The sequence below is a fragment of the Elgaria multicarinata genome, chromosome 9 (genome assembly GCF_023053635.1).
Source record: "Elgaria multicarinata webbii isolate HBS135686 ecotype San Diego chromosome 9, rElgMul1.1.pri, whole genome shotgun sequence".
NCBI classification, from domain to species: domain Eukaryota; kingdom Metazoa; phylum Chordata; class Lepidosauria; order Squamata; family Anguidae; genus Elgaria; species Elgaria multicarinata.
This window is the reverse complement of record NC_086179.1, coordinates 37,649,676-37,664,747: the sequence shown is the minus strand read 5'-3', so window position 1 is coordinate 37,664,747 and position 15,072 is coordinate 37,649,676. Positions and strand designations below refer to the sequence as shown.

General features: G+C 41.4%; 2 protein-coding genes across 2 annotated transcripts in view; both read left to right on the top strand.

Annotated features, from left to right (window-relative positions):
- PMM1 (phosphomannomutase 1) overlaps positions 1–15,072 on the top strand; it is a 172,091-nt gene that overhangs the window by 132,820 nt on the left and 24,199 nt on the right. The window lies entirely within an intron of this gene.
- Positions 1,169–14,520, top strand: DESI1 (desumoylating isopeptidase 1). The gene is made up of 6 exons (XM_063133604.1): positions 1,169–1,421; positions 4,985–5,006; positions 7,229–7,298; positions 7,897–8,006; positions 9,875–9,997; positions 11,094–14,520. The coding sequence occupies exons 1-6, from the start codon at positions 1,331–1,333 to the stop codon at positions 11,185–11,187; spliced, it is 510 nt and encodes a 169-aa protein (XP_062989674.1). The 5' UTR covers positions 1,169–1,330; the 3' UTR covers positions 11,188–14,520.

Sequence of the window (15,072 nt, the reverse complement as noted above, 5' to 3'; positions counted from 1 at the left end):
ATTCCGGTTCGTTTACAGTTTCCTTTTCTTTCTCTTCCCTTACCCCCTACCATTGAAAATAAAAGAGAAATCCGGGAATTTTTCCCCTACTCACACCAGCCACAAAACACAAGGTGAGAGGGGAAATGGTTCCTGCTCTTTCTAACTGTTAAGTGTGCAACGCTGTGCATATTAAAAGGCAGAAATAAGTCCTGCAACTCCCAGCATCCGCTAGCCAGCCGGCTCGGGGATTCTGGGAGTTGAAGGACTTATTTCTGCTTAAACGGGCAAAGGACCGCCCTAAAAAAAATTAAAAACGCAACGCGGCTGCATGTACGTTAGCGGAGGCCCTGCTTCTGCATGCACCTGAGTGCTGGCTTTGGGCTTGAGAGAGTCGGGGGTGAGTGGGAGCTGCCCTTTAACGATACTGACTTTTGCTGCAACCTGAACGGTGGCTGAAATTTTTTTGGCTGAAAATCTAAATCATCCTTAGTCCTTCCTCTATCTGGCAGTATTAACTGTGAACTACATTGCAGGACTACCGTATAAGTCACTCACTCTCCACCACAGCTGAGGGGGTCAACGCTTTATGGAAATAATGGACCGTATTGACATTTTGGCAGGACAATTAAAATCTTCTCCACAAATCACAGGAAATAAGACTTGAGTTTAAGGTTGTTGTTTTTAAAAAAATTCTACATAGTTTCCCTGGGTGTTGTTTTCTATGAGCAGCTCTTACGTTTCCCCCAAGGAAGAAAAAAGTGTCTAAAGGAACCAAGAAGTTTTCCTGCCCCGAAGAGACGCGTTACTTCAACAATTTCCTACTTCTATGGGATTATCTGACACTCTCAGCTTGGCTCGGAGACCTTTTACCGCGCAAATTACAGATTCAAGTCACGTCCGGCAACACGGCTACGTAACCCCGCCTACCAACCACTATCTAACCTCTTAGAGCTCGGGAAAGGCTCCTTGCTCCACCCCCTAACCAAATTCTAACCAATAGCTCGAGCGGGCGGGGGGAACCCTTACACCGCCCGCATGGAATAACCACGCTCGCCTCCCCCCTAGCCCCGCCTACTAGCTGTTTAGCACCGCTTCCTCATAGAGGCGCCGTGACTGGCAGGTTGGTTCGCCTTGTGGGGGCGGCGCATGCGTGAAGGGAGCGTTCCCTTTCTCGCTGCCCTCCTCCCCCTTCCTCAGTCCCCTTCTGTCAGTTGGTTATCACCGCAGTGGCAGCTGCCGGTCCGGCTGGGCTTCCCCCCACTTTCCGTCCCAACCGGCCTCGGCAAGGAGCTCCCGCGTTGCCCTTGGGGTCTTTCTGTGAGGTTCCCCCCACTCCTCTGCCAATGCCATGGACTCGCCTCCAATGCTGCACCCGGTGAAGCTCTACGTTTACGACCTGTCCAAGGGCATGGCTCGGCGCCTCAGTCCTATCATGCTCGGTAAGAGGAGGGGAGGGAGAGAGAGCGAGAGATGGAGGCACCGCCACCCACCCACCCTCCCTCCTTCAGCCGTCATCGCGGCCTCAGGTTCTGTCATACGAGGAGGGGGAGGAGGGAGCCGGTGCATTTGCCCTTGCGTTAAAGAGGAGCAGGAGGGGGGGGGTGTCAGCGCAAATCACGAGAGGTGGGAGAAGCAGGCAAGCGACCTCAGTCCCCTCCCCAGGATGAATAAAGGGAGAGCCGGGAGAAGATGCGGGTTGTTGTTGTTGTTTTAATTTTCCCTTAACACCCTCCACCCCCGAGGCCATGTTATGCATAGATCGCAAACCTCTCCCCCACCCCGCCAATGTTATGCAAGGGGCTGGTGACCCATGAAAGTGGTGGTTTGCCTGGTCACAAAACGGATGGTCTCTCAACTTTTCTCCCCACCCGCGTCACAAAGGGAAAGAGGGAGAAAACGACTAGGGGAGCAGTTGGACTCCCCCCCCCCCGCTGGCTTATAAACGTTGAGCGGGTCGTGATGACCGTGGGATGGAGGGAGTTAAAAACAAACAGCGCCAGCAGCGCTGTCTCTTTTGGCATGTCAGAAAGCGCAGTGGAAGATGACTATGTCTCTGTGATGATCTTCATGCATATGGATGCCTTGGAGGAAGAATCGGGCTTTCTCTTGAGGTGTGGAGGCAAAATCAGTTCTGCCGCTAGGCAAAGGAACAGGCTCACTAATGTATGGTCATCGTCCCAAAGCATTTAAAGTAGTAACTGTTAGAGTAATTTTCGGTCCTCAAGTGCAGGAATGTCTTGTTGCAGAGGTGCTACATATGCAAACTTCTGCCTTAATTCCAGAGGTGAAAAGTAGTGGAGCAAGTGAGGGCTATTTCCTCATTTTGTAAGAGAAGTTCTCTGGTTTGTAATGTTGAGTTTGAATAATGTAACTTTTAAATCCTAATGTGGGAGTCTTCAACTAGTTACAACTTGTGATATCTTGATGTTAGGTTACAGTCCTGTACACACCTGGGAGTAAGTCCCATTAAATTCAGTGATACTTACTTCTGAATATGATTGTGCTGTCAGTATTGCATAGTATTATTAGAGTTTGAAGTTTGTCATTTCTGTTTCAAGATCATATTGGATAAAGTGCTTATTCATTTACTTCCTTATTAGCTGTGTCATATCAGAAGTAGCAAACCTAGTGTTCTTTAAGTGCTGGCTATAATCAGTGTTTTGTTTTTCTTTATGTAGCTTAATTGAGAGATTATTTTTTGTAAATGTTATGGTGTGTTAATCTGCAGAAATAAAATGTACACACTCAGGAGCTATAAGAGACAGGAGAGTTATTGACGTTAAAGGAAACATGGTAAAGAAATGCAAGCATTTCATTAATACATTTAGGGTGCAATACTATGTATGTTTAGACAAAGCCCTTAATTCCCAGTATTGCCTGTCAGCTAGCCAGGCGTAAGATTGGGTCCCAAGGCTGGAATCTTAGGGCGCAATCCTATGCATGTTTAGGCAGAAAAGCTTTCTAAAACTCAGCAAAACTCTTTCTAAATATTTTCTAAACCCCTTTTTAAAACTCTCATGCTGGGAGTTGTAGGATGCTTTTCTGTCTAAATGTGTCAAGGATTGTGCCCTTAACACAATATTTTTAATAGTGCAATCCTATGAAATGTTTATTTGGAAGGAAGTTCCATTGAATTCACTGGGGCTTACTCCCTAGTAAGTGTTTTTTTACGATTGCAGCCTAAGAATCACAGCTGAAATTTGAGTAGTTTCCTTATAATAGCATTTGGTATGAGGATCTATACTAAAGCATAATCCTTTTGGAAAGACATACTGCAGAGCAATCCTAAGCCCCTCAGATGGCCATCTGGATGGGTTTACTATATTGCGGTGATCCCCCTCTGCCAATGGAGAGGGGGTGGCCACAGAGGTCCCATTTGCACTTGCGGAAAGCTCTGTGGGCGTAAATATACTGCCTGTAGTATTTTCACCTGCTGGCCTGTACAAATTGGCAGGGCCTAGAAGCGGCAGAGCGTCTGCCATTTCACTCCCAAACCACACCTAGGATTCCACGTGTGCATTGTTTGGATATTGTTTAGTTGAAACAAAAATTGTTCTTAATAAAGAGACGTTCTTGAAATTCATAGAGAACCATAAGCTCTGATGCAACCGTCCTTTCCTTTCTTTTCATGTCTTTGGTGCTGCTGTTTTGTTACAGTTAGATACAAAACAAAACTATTTGGACTTGGGTCCCTTTGTAATCAGTGGGGTAAGTTAGCCATGACCTAACTTAAGATCCATTGATTTCAATGGAAACTACATGCAATGAAGTTAGTCTGGATCCAACCTTTTATTTCTAGCTGCTAAGGTAGTTCTAGACAAGCAAGTGGAAGCTCTCTGGATTCTTTTAGTAGAGGGATGGGATGTAAATCGTTATTATTAACCCATTCCATAAAGATAATTGTTCTGTTTTTGCCTTTTTGCTGGAATTCACATCTGAATTTGCACTGTCAGTATGACCAAGGAAAGTATTACAACATCAAACAGCTCATTTAGCTGTCACAGAATATAAGTACCTCCCACACTGAACTCTGTTTCTGATAAAGCTAAGCTTTTGCTTTCAGATTGCAGTTATGCAAATTTATGCTCAATTCTTTCTTTTCCCAATGGAAGTGCGTGTGTGTGTGTGATGAGTTCAAAAATTCCTTATTCCATGAAAAATATTTAACAAGACACCCAAACAGATTGAAGCCACCATGCATACACTTAAAAAAAGATTGTGTAGATAACTGCATTTGTTTCTGATTTCTTTTGTGTAGCTTACATGCATCAGTACAACCTGTAGGCATATTTCACTTCTCCAGTTCTCAAGTATTTTCCCCAAGGACGAAACATTATTCCTCTTCAGATATTATATTTGTTACTATTTTGATCACTGTGTGGAATGCAGGTGAATGTCTGTGGGAATCTTTTATTGAAATATATTGAAGAATCTGGGCCATAACACGCCATAACACAGCCTTAGATACAAAAAGTTTTACAAAAAGTTTTACCAGCATGCCTCCACCCACAACTTCACTAATAATTGGCATTCTAAAGCGGGAGCAGGAGAACCTCCTCTCATAAATATACAAGAGTTACTTTGCTTGGTCATCTGGAGGTGATTCATATGCACTACAGGCAAATAACTATTTGCAACCTATCTAAGACTAGAGTCTAGCAGTGTAGTTTGGGGCCCTATAGCACATCCATTGCGCTGTTTTCTAAAGCAAAACCCACCTAGAGATGTATGTTGACATCAGAAATTAATACTCTGTCCTCTTCAGGAAGCCTGACACAGTTCTTTATCTGTTAGCATAAACCCCAGGGATTAGAGTATGAGTCATTCCTAGTTCCATCTTATACTAACTTTACTAACTGGGGAGCACAGAGTATGCCATCTTGTATGCTTTTTTTTAGAAAGACAATGTTATGAACTCATGTGAGCAACTAATAGACACAGGAGATAACTGGCTGCAACACACAAAGGTGTTAATGATTCTTTTTATTCTTTCAATATACAGGTAAGCAGCTGGATGGCATCTGGTGAGTAAACCAGACTTAAAATAAATGGGTAATTTAATAGCGTGAAACTTCTCCAAAATTATGTTCTACACAAAGAATACACCTTGTGAATTAAAACTGTGCTAGCAAAGCAGTTAAACAAGTACTTTTCATGTTCCTTCAAAAATTGGAAAGTGGCACCTCAGTTACTTAGTGTAGCAACATCAGAAACTATGCCGAGCATTTTACCGAAGCAAGGAGACCTTGTTTAGGCTTCTCAGTTTGACCTATAATAGTAAGTGAGCTACCTTAGGATATATTAGTAACATGTAAACTTAGGACAGCAGTGTTCAGTTACTTGATTAACTAGCTTTGGTTTAATTTTAAAAGGTGTCTTTGATTAATTAAGAAGCATTTTAATTATTAATTTTTAAAATAAAAGTACTTACAAAAAGCTGCACGTGACAGGCATCATCCTAGAAGAGGCATATCCGTTCCTTTCTCCAAACATTATACAACTTTAATCAGATAAACCTCAGTTATCAATTAATTTGTTAAATCTCATATGATCATCAACTTACGTCAGTGACAGCCCTATGTAAAATACACACCTGAGTAGGAAAGAGCCTCATGATCCCAACTGGTAATTTCTCTATGCAGCTGGATGAGAGACTCAGGGCTCCCAACATGGCTGGCTGGGGAATGCTGGGAGTAGGACTTATTTTTGTCTAAAAATGCATGGAATTGTGCCTTCAATCATCTTTCTAACACCAATCCAAACCTCCTTATGCTTATGTTGCCAAAACAACACCATTCACACATCAAGAGACTTGGTGTAGCTCCAAGGTTTACGAATGCACAAAAACTCTTTAGGAAAAAACAACTATGGTGAGGAAGCCCCCCCTCCCCAAATAGCCCCATAACAACTCAAATGGTATGGAATGTTGAGAGACTGAGAGGGAAAACCTGACAACCACATGGGAAGAGGAGCAGAATTGCTGGGGAGAAAGCAGAGGACACATAGATGTACAAAAAATGTAGAAATAACCATCTCTATCTGGATAGGTTATTTCTTAGTTCACACTGAGAAGCTATTTTAAAATATGTTCCTCAGAGATTAAGAGCTGCCCATTAGACATCAATGGAGAAATTATAATTATAATTATTTATAGACCGCTTTTCATCATAAAAGTCAACAAGGTGACTTACAAAACATTAGCACTGGAATACAAACACAATAAAATATACAGCATATATCCAGAATTCAGTCATTCAATAGGCTAGTACTAAAAATACATCTGGGAATGTCCTCATGGATGGATATATTTTGAATAATCAGTGGGACGCCTGCACTGTAGGGCCTATCAGATCTTTAAGATGAGGCAATTCTACAATATGGAAGGAATGGGCATGGAATGCTGCTGAGGGTGGAAATGAAAATGGAAGAGGAGGATGAATGAATGGCTGGAAACTTAAACTAAAGCACTCCGCACTGCAATGTACAGCACTCCATACAACTGATTCAAGTCTTTCCATTCTTGTGGGCAACACCACACACACACAAGAGGGACATATCAGCCAACTTGGGGGTAGCCCCAAGGTTGGCAGATATCCCAAAAAGCTTTAGGAGAAAGAAAAAAAACCTAAGGAGAAGGAACACCCCAAAAATAGCCCCATAAGTAAATGAGATTGAGAGGGTGGGAAATCGACAATTAGATGGGAGGGGGAATGGAATAGCATTCATACCTACACAGATATATAAAAAGTATAGAATGATCTATCTGATTGGATTGGTTACTTCAATGTTTACACTGAAAAACTTTTTTAAGTGTCCCCAGAGGCAGAATGGAGTAAAGTGTTAATTTAGCTTGGATTGGACACTACTGTGTCCACTTCACCTCCCCCAAAGGAACCTCAAAATGGGGGGAGGGACCAAAGCCAAAAAAAAGCCAATCATCTGAATGAGGACTTAACACGCTCTGTAAACCTGGAATGCCTGACTGACCAGGAGGGAGAAAAATTGTGGGGAGGGAAATTGAATGGGAAAGCATTTTGTTACAAGGTTCTAGTTGTAGCTACTATAACACTTTGTAAGTAGAACAGATATTGCTTTCCAAAATCAGATGGTCTATTTTTGTTTGTTTTTTAATCTTGATAAACTGGTTGATTTAGTGATGTGCTTGGTCTTTGGATATAATTTTTGCACATGATCCTGTTTAATCTGCATTGTAACTTGCTCCTTATTTATTCCCCACTCCTCTTAGGCACACCTCCATAGTTGTCCACAGGGATGAATTCTTCTATGGCAGTGGTGGGATCTCCAGTTGTCCACCTGTAAGTTTAGCATTCTTGGACATTCTTTTCAATCCCTACTTCTGTCTCTTCCTCTCCCCAATAGATTTATATTTATCTATTTCCGTATCTTGCTTGGAAAAAAAGCAAGCAAATGGAATATTCAGTGCAGTGCTGCCTACTCCTGTATATTCAGTATGTTGCATTCTAAAACCAATTTGATTAAATAAAGATTCTTGTACTTTCTGCCTTGCACTGCCTAAAAGAACCATTATGCACCAAATGGTGAATCTTGAAATGTGAGATTTAAATGGCTTATCCTCTCAGCTGACCAAGGTGAGGTCCTGACTCCCCTCTCTAAACCCTTCTTTAAAGTGAAATATAGAAAAGAATGAATCAGAGTTGAAACAAAAGTTGCTTTTCCTTATTCTTTCTGTTCCCCAATCCCAAACTGAGGTTGTGTGAGAGTCCTTCTGAAACTTGACTACTATTATGTGTTACTAGCATATTGGCAAATATGGTACTTGATTTGAGCAAACTGAAAGGGGAGATGCAGAAGCATGATGTACAGGAGAATGTATAGCATAATGAGAAATGATTCTTGATGTCCTAATACCTTCCCATATGTATTTTTTTTCAGAGTGGAACACTGCTCGGGCCTCCAGACTCTATTGTAGACTTAGGATGCACAGAAGTTTCAGAAGAGCTCTTCCTGGAATACTTGTCCTCACTGGGGGAATCTGTGTTCCGGTGAGAGAATGTTGCTTTATTTCTATTCTCACATTCTGTGAACAATACAATAGTCGGAAAGCTTTGGGGTGTAGTTCCTTAAAAAACAATACACACTTTTTGATTTGGTTTTGTTGGAGTTATACACTCGCCACTGCAGAGTTTATCTTGGAACTATTTTGCATGAGCCATACTTCATTAGATATCACCCTATATTTTATGTTATGGATTAGGAGGATTTGATGTAGTATGGACATCAAATCTTAACCACTTGCATCCTTAAGATTTTTGTTCTCAAATGTTGTGAAGTTCTGAGTTACTTCATTTGGGATGTAAGCTACACAGTGTTTATCTGCAGATAATAATTTGTTACTGGATTTGGCTGAGCTGCTTTTAATTTGATTTTGTTGAAATGTATATACCCTCTCTGACATAAAGGGTAATAATCAATGAAAAGTTGACCTGTGTGAACCCATGCTAGCAAGTGTGCATTGGAAACATATTTTTAACTGGAAAACCAGAGAGCTTTCTTAATTTTGCAACAAATTGGAATGAATTCTGATATGATGATGGAATACCTCAAGGATAAAAAAAGTGGTAGCACAGAAAGAGGGATTTCTCTTATAGAACGACAGGTCAGTAATAAGTTGTATAGCTATATTGATTTTTTTTTTACTGTGAGTTTTGATAACAATAATTCAGAGTTCTATAGTGTTTCATCAAAACATAGGTATGTATTGTATTGGAGCTGCCATCTTTTGCATCAACAGATGTCAGGCTTGTGGAATCTACTTTGTATTTTACTAGAATTACAATCTATAGCTGGTGCAAAAAACATACAGTTAAAATTAAAGAATTCTGAGCCTAGAAATTTGTTTTGAGTACTAGAAATGGCCTGAGCTTACAGTCCTCCCATGCAAACAAACAAACAAACAAAATCACTCATTTTTACCCAAGTTCCCTTCATTTCAGCAAATTAATTGGGGGTGGAATACTTTGTAGCTGCTATTAAACAATTGGGAGTCAGAAATCTTTGCCAATCTACTGCAAATCACTCTGAGAACTACAGTACCTTTTGCTGTAGAGCAGTTGCAGACTAAATCAATCTGTGCTACATTCTCAGAGTGATAGAAAAGTTTTTAACAATTTCTGCGTTCCAATATACATATGTGAGCCACTAACTACATGTGGTTCAAAGCTCCAACGTTAGTTGTGTTTGAAAGGATTTTGAGTGGGGATGCTTCACCCATTTCCTGCCTGTAACTTCTCCATTTCAGATTCCCCCTACAGGATTCAAAACAGGTAAATATGCTTTTTGAAGCAGCTGGTGAGAGACCAGTGTGGTATGGAGAAGCTGCAGGAAGAAAAGGGTTCTCTTCTTGAAAAATAAAAAAGCATCAGCATTAGCATGTGCCCATGAACAAAACATGTACAGCCCTATTCAGATGTTCTACCTCACATACTTCCAATTACATTATGCCATCTGTGTTTGCCACCTTTCAATGCCACTACTTGAAGTAGTAAGGTCTGAGGCAGGGAGGCTCTGCTGTGTTTGTGTAAGTTCCCATGATTTAGAACCCTGATCACAACTGCTATGGTTGGCGGGCAGCGGGCATGGTCACACTTTTCCCTCATCATGTCACCAATTAAACAATGGAATAGAGTGTGTAGTTAGCTGCTGAAATTAGCTGTTGTAGTTAGCTGTAGAAATGTTGTAGTTAGCTGTAGTAAGCTGTAGCTAGCTGTTGAAATGTGAATTGCTTCTTATATACACTATATATAAGTCCCCCAGAATGAACGGTGGATGGTCTTTTATTTGAGATGTTTCTTGCTATATTTCTTTGTTTATTCATTCATTTTTCTGTTTGAACTCTTGTTTTGGGCTACAGTGGAGAGTCTTATAATCTTTTTGACCATAACTGTAATACATTCAGCAATGAAGTGGCACAATTCTTGACAGGGAGAAAGATACCTTCTTACATCACTGACCTTCCATCTGAAGTTCTTGCAACGTGAGTCGAGTTCTCTTCTTTATATATGTATATATACACTATGGATGGTTGCACTATTACTAGGCATTGAAGAGCCATGGCTATTTAGGAATTCTGGGGGTGGCTTGGAATACTGACATGTCATTCAGACTATGATAAATACATTTTTGAAGTGTGTTCTTAAACTGGTCACTTTTACTTTGAAGAAAAAACTCTTGGAAGACCCATTCCAATACATGCTTTCAAATCGTGGTGCAGGGAGGGGGCTGTGTCAATTTCCCCTCCACGGCTTGTATTTGCCATCAAAAGTGATGTTTGCAGTAAACATCATTTTTAGGGGAAAACAGCAGCCAGGGAAATGTGATTTTGAATAGGAAGCCAACATACAGCCTCAATCTGGATCAGATTACAGATGCAACATGCAATCCAAAACATTTTCCCTTGTAACATCAGAGGATACTGGAAAACACTTCTCAAACATTGTCCACTCTAGCACAAACAGAGGTGCAGCACTCCACTCCCATTGCAGGAGAGTGCAACATAACTCTTGCCTGCAGATAGTTGTCACTGAAGCAGCTTGCAATGTGTGGTGCATGTTCCGATATCCATAACAGCATTGCAAAGAAACCTAAGACACACCTCTTGGACTGCATTCATCAACTGTTTGGGGTGCCAAAACGTATTGCACGGGTGCCAGCCAACCCAAGGATGCCTATTGCTATGGCACTTTGCAGCCAAGAAGCTCAGAGGAAGTCCCCAGAAAAAAAGGCAAAATGTGGCAGAGGAGAATGACTTCTGTGCCCCTGTGGTTAGAGTAGTTGTGGAGTGGCAGTGGGTAGGAGGCTGTGTGCCGGCCTCCTTTATATTCCATCTGCTTTGCAGATGGCTAAGATACTTCGGCTCAGCCCAGCTCATTACATGTGTCGTCCACAGAGACTGAATTTGATGAATGAGCACATGCATAGTTCTATCCTTGGTAGTTTTGCTTCATTCTTCCTGAGAGGCAGCTTTGTTTGTTTTTAATTTTTAATGGAGAAAGCATTTGTGTACAGACTGCCTAGGCAACTTAAACAATTTCCTCTCCCTCTTGTTTCTTTCATTTTCCTTACGGCTTCAGACCTTTTGGACAAGCTCTCCGACCTCTCCTTGACTCCATCCAGATCCAGCCCCCTGGAGGAAATAATTTCAGCAGACATAATGGACAAAGCTAGCAGACAAGGTGGAAAATGCCTCGATTCATCATGGCGTTTCCTTTTTAAACTCCAGCATACCAGGTTCCTAACTTAGAATTCTTGCCAGGTTTCATGGTGAGATGGCATTTCAGACTTTCTAGGGAGAGTATTTCCTGGATTGCATGTGATATGATGCTACCAGAAAAAAAACTTGTCATAAAGTCAAATAGTGTATTTACTTACTAAAGTTGTTTTTGTCTTGGTTCACTTCAAAAGCTTTTTAAATATCCCCTGCTGAGAAAGGGGTGATTAGGAAACCCATTGCACAATGCAGAGCAGCCTTCCCCAGCCTGGTACCCTCCAGATGTGTTAGACTACAATTCCCAGCTTCCCCTGGATAGCCCTAGTAGTTGTGGATGCTGAAAGTTATAGTTCAACACATTCGGGGGGCACTAGGCTGGGGGAGGCTGATTTAGAGTAACTTGGGCAGCACTGAATATGTTAGTCTTCGCCATTCCTTGCCAGACCTGCTTATTTTCATTACCCTTCTTACACTGTATTTGTGCCCGCCGTAATCCTAAATGTGTGAGTCTTTCAACACTGAAGTTCTAAATACTAACCCAATATTAAACTTGAATATTCTTTTAATTCCTTTGTAGGAGAGGAAATAAGCTAAAATATGTGAAATAATTTTGAGTAATGGTTCTTAAATGGATAATATAGATTAGTTTCCCAATGGCAGTAATCTCTACAATAAGCTGTTAGATGGATTTCTAATTCTGGATGAGTGACTGCACCTGTCTTGCAGTACCGGAGCTGGACCAGAGGCAGCATATGGACTCTCCAACATTGGATAGAAACTCCCCCCCCCCCCCCGGCAATTCCTCTATTCAAGAAGGCCGCTAGAGGCATGTGTCTAGTTTGGCACATACCTTCTATAACAATTCATTCCTCAAGAAGGCTGATACCACAGGCAATTTAATTTGAGCTAGGCTGGGAATAGCTGGATAATAACCATGCTGGAAAGAAGTCCAAAATCTGTATTAATATCCATCATTTCAGACATGGGGAATTTGAGCCTCAAACTAGATATGACTTTAAGCAGGTGATTCAAATCTTTGCTTAGACTGGTCATGTCTGTTCACAAAAATCAGTGTTGGGAACTTCCCCTCCCTGCCCATCAGTCTCAATTGAATCAGGGCTCTCTTCATTTCCCCCCTCTAGTGGGTATGTTTAGAGAAGCATTCTGAGGCAATGGCTGCTACCTTTTAAGAGTACTGTCTGGAAGAAAAGAAAACCTAACAAGTCCTTGCACTTAACTTGGCTTGGTCTGCTGTATCAGATATTAATTCAGTTACCTTGATACACAGTGAAAACTACCAATTCCTGCTCATACTTGGCAGGAAGCGCAGAACATCAGTTAGTACTCAGAGATCACATTTACTTTAGTCTATTCTTTTCAGTATTTTTATACAGCCTATCTGCCAAACCTACCAACATGGTGTACTGCAATAACCAACAATAAGAACATTGTAAAAATATCAAAATAGTAGGCCATCATTTTAAAAAACAAAGGCAATGCTACTAATGAAATAATTTACAAGGCCAAGGGTAAAGAGATATTTTGACATATTTTCTAAAAGTATAAGAGGAGCACTCATAGCTCAGGGGGTTGAGGGATATTCCACAATTGGGGAACAACACAGGAGAAAACCCTCTCACATACACCCATCAAAGTGGGCCTCTGCAAGTGGCAGTATCCTCAAGGGCCACTCCTGGAGATCATAACTGGACAGGTTCATAACGGGACAGGCAGTCCCTTAGATAGCCAGGCCCTAGTCCATTTAGGCCTTTACAGGTTAAAACCAACACCTTGAATTGAGCCTGGAAAACAATTGGTAACCAGTGCAGGTCTTTCACTATTGGGCTATAACATAGCTGCATTGTATAACATGTAAGTATAAAATGCAACCCTAGGGAAGTAGCTAGATTGCAATCTGGTGGTATGTCAGGGTTGAGGCATCAGGAAAAAATGCAGCTGCTGCACCTCCTACCCAAGTCACCACCAGTCCTTTTGCCTGCCTGCCTCCCTTTCCTGGTGTGATATCAAACAAGTTGTCCTTGCTATGGCAAGGCAGTGGAAGAGTGGGGTAGGCGGTGCAGTGGCTGCATTCTCACCTGCTGCCTCAAAACCTTTGGACAGGTTCCCCAGATTGCAACTCAGCTACACTATGTTTTTCTACACCTATTTTGCCTGGTGTGACTATCTAAGAATCAAGGTAACAGTTCTGGTTCTGAATGTTCTTTCAGTACATTATCCTCAGTTTGTAAAAAGACATCTGGCTCCCCTTCTTCTTTATCACATTAGATGTGGGTTTGTGGTAGGGGAGAAAAGCAGCAGGTGTAAATATCTTTGAAAATTCATCCTGCTGATGTTTGTAGAACCACTAAGTAACTGGCTTCTTTGAAGTTCTTCCATTCCTACAGCCACGTCCAAAACAGATCTACTTCCTAGTCAGCTCCACCAAATGTAATGGGACATACTTTCTAGTAGGTATGTTTGTGGACTTAGAAATGCCTGCCAATGGTTCCTTTTTACTTGTGTGTATCATCTAAAGCATTCCTTCTGCTTATTTTTCTATGTGCCTCTCTCCAACTGACTAGTGCATTTGACCAGGTGGAGAAATGGATGAAGTCCTGGATCTTACTTGACCACGCTTCTTAGTACTTTCCTTCCCACAACCTTGGAAAGTGCAACGTGATCCTATGCATGTTTCCTCAGAAGTAAGTCCCACTGATTTCAGTGTGCCTTGCTCCCAAGCAAGTGTGTATAGGGTTTCAGTCTTGGACATCTTCAATGGGACAGAAGGGAGATGATGCCTCTTGGATTATGGAACTTGATTTGTCCTTCCTATTGTTTCCAGTAAAGAGATGAGTCTTTTGCTGTTATGTAATAAAAATAGGCTCTATTTTGACTTGTGTGCAATAACAATTAGAGCCTCTTCATTGAACAGAGACTTCCTAGAAGAGGCTTTATTTCAAGACTGACTCTTCATTCTAGGACATAAATGATTGATTGTATGTCGTTCCTCCTGCCAGTTAACACAGTTGACTGAGGGTATTCATAGTCAAGAGGACGGTTTTCAACTTGATTAGAAAGGATAGTCATGTATATACCCCGCATTCCACCCAATCCCATGTATTTATAAGTATATAAAAGTATAAGCCATGTATATGTATGTAAATTGATCCATTTCCAACCTGAAGTGGCTGACAATGCGCAGAGCATAGGCTTGGCCCAAGTGGTGGGTCTGCCATTTCTGGGGATTCCTGTTTTCCATTTTATAATTAAAATAGAGCCTTTGCCAGAAACAAGACTTGTTTGTTTTATTTCAGCATTACCATGTTCCAGTTTACCTTGATAAATTATAATCTGGGATGGCATATTATATTAATGCTAGAAATAGCATTTAGAGGAAACAGGGTCCTGCTCAGTGTAGGAAATCAAGCTGTGACCTTCTGATCCCTTTCAGGTTTATTCGCCACATAACTGCTGAGCAGAAAAAGCTACATGATGTTACCTGTCTCAAAGGTATTTCAACCATGATGGTCAAAATTGGGAGTAATTTAATTGAAAGCAATTCGACATGTGTGCCTGCACATTTTCTTCTTCTTGAGCAAGGGCATTTTTAAAGTGCAATCACCATGCTTCCTTCATATGTTTTTACGGAGGGTCCAGATATCCAATTTTCATCTTCCTGTGTTTTCCTACCACTGCTTCCATCTCTTTTTCCCATCTCAGAAAATCGCTTTAAGGAGAAAGAACAGAGCATCTTTGCAGATGGGAAACTGAAAGCTCCATTACACTGGAGGTTAACACACTCCCTAACTTCGTGTTTTCGTTCCTCAGTTACTTCCTCTTTT

Coding starts and splice junctions, on each gene's coding strand:
- DESI1 (XM_063133604.1), top strand. CDS start 1,331: ATGGACTCGCCTCCAATGCTGCACCCGGTGAAGCTCTACGTTTACGAC. Junction 1,422..4,984: donor CCTCAGTCCTATCATGCTCG/GTAAGAGGAGGG, acceptor TTCAATATACAG/GTAAGCAGCTGGATGGCATC. Junction 8,007..9,874: donor CTGGGGGAATCTGTGTTCCG/GTGAGAGAATGT, acceptor TTTGGGCTACAG/TGGAGAGTCTTATAATCTTT.